The 1,075-nt window shown below is 28.4% G+C and overlaps 1 protein-coding gene across 2 annotated transcripts in view; it reads left to right on the top strand.

Annotated features, from left to right (window-relative positions):
* The window catches only part of LOC118752074 (glutamate receptor ionotropic, kainate 2-like), a 24,844-nt gene extending 24,036 nt beyond the window's left edge, over positions 1–808 (top strand). For both annotated transcript variants that reach the window (XM_036486924.1, XM_036486922.1), the window contains one exon: positions 689–808. In XM_036486924.1, coding sequence (XP_036342817.1) covers positions 689–808 — 120 coding nt within the window. The remainder of the gene's footprint in view (positions 1–688) is intronic.
* Positions 809–1,075: the final 267 nt, after the last annotated feature.

Below are 1,075 nucleotides of genomic sequence, written 5' to 3'. Positions count from 1 at the left end.
TCGCTTAAGCTGAAAAAGGTTTCATTTAATTTTAAAAAGGTTTCACGGCAGTACTGGAGGGTTAGTACAAAACGAAATGAAATTTTATGATCCTAAATATTTCTTGCTTAGCACCATATAAAAAACTGTTTTATGTAATGTACATATGTATATGTGATATATGTGCATATATTTTTACACATACATACATACTATGTAGCCAATTATTTCAATTATTTGTTTTATCTTGTTTTGTTAACTCCGTTAAATTAACTGACTTTATGAATTAATACATTTATTTGTAATTTTTTATAGAATCGGGATCGGTACCTGAAAAACAATTGGAACCGGTCGGACTCAGTCAGATTTAACTTTTATAATTGACCGAAAAAATAAAAGTCAATTTTTAACTTTTATTTTTAACCGAAAAAATTTAAACTTTTATATTTGACCGTAAAAAAAACAAAAGTCATGTTTTAACTTTTACTTTTGATAAAAAAATATCAGTCATAAAATGAAGGTTAATTGCTGACTTTTTTGAAAAAAGTAAAAAAAAAAAATAAGTTATATAGGATTAACATTCCTTAGCTAACAAGCATACAAATGTTAAAAATACTAATTCTTTCCAACTCAATTTTTGAATTGAAATTTTGAATATAATTATTATTTTCGGTCCCTGGTTATAAGTAAATTGGCTCTTTTATTATAGAAAGCCGATTTGGCTGTCGGATCAATGACAATCACTTACGCCCGTGAAAGTGTTATAGATTTTACCAAACCATTTATGAACCTTGGCATAAGTATTCTATTCAAGGTACGTACTGCTTAATTAGTAAGCTCTGAAGAACCACTTTAAGCTCTCAATATTTTATGCAACCGAGATCATGTAGGTTTTAGTTAAATTTTAAATTCCTATGATTTCGAGCTGGCAAACCTTAAAAAGCATAAGTTAAATCTCTATCAATATTATCAGACATAAAAACATAAAAATACAATCGCCGTTCGGAGTTGGCGTAAAACTGTAGGTCCCTTCCCTTTATTGTGTGTAGGGATAAATCGATACCATCAAGGTATTATTCAAATCAGTACTTGTACT

This window comes from Rhagoletis pomonella, unplaced genomic scaffold (assembly GCF_013731165.1).
Source record: "Rhagoletis pomonella isolate Grant_MI unplaced genomic scaffold, Rhpom_1.0 Rhpom_scaffold_01215, whole genome shotgun sequence".
Taxonomy (NCBI): Eukaryota; Metazoa; Arthropoda; class Insecta; order Diptera; family Tephritidae; genus Rhagoletis; species Rhagoletis pomonella.
Note: the sequence above shows the minus strand (reverse complement) of the source record. Positions and strands in the feature narration are given on the sequence as shown.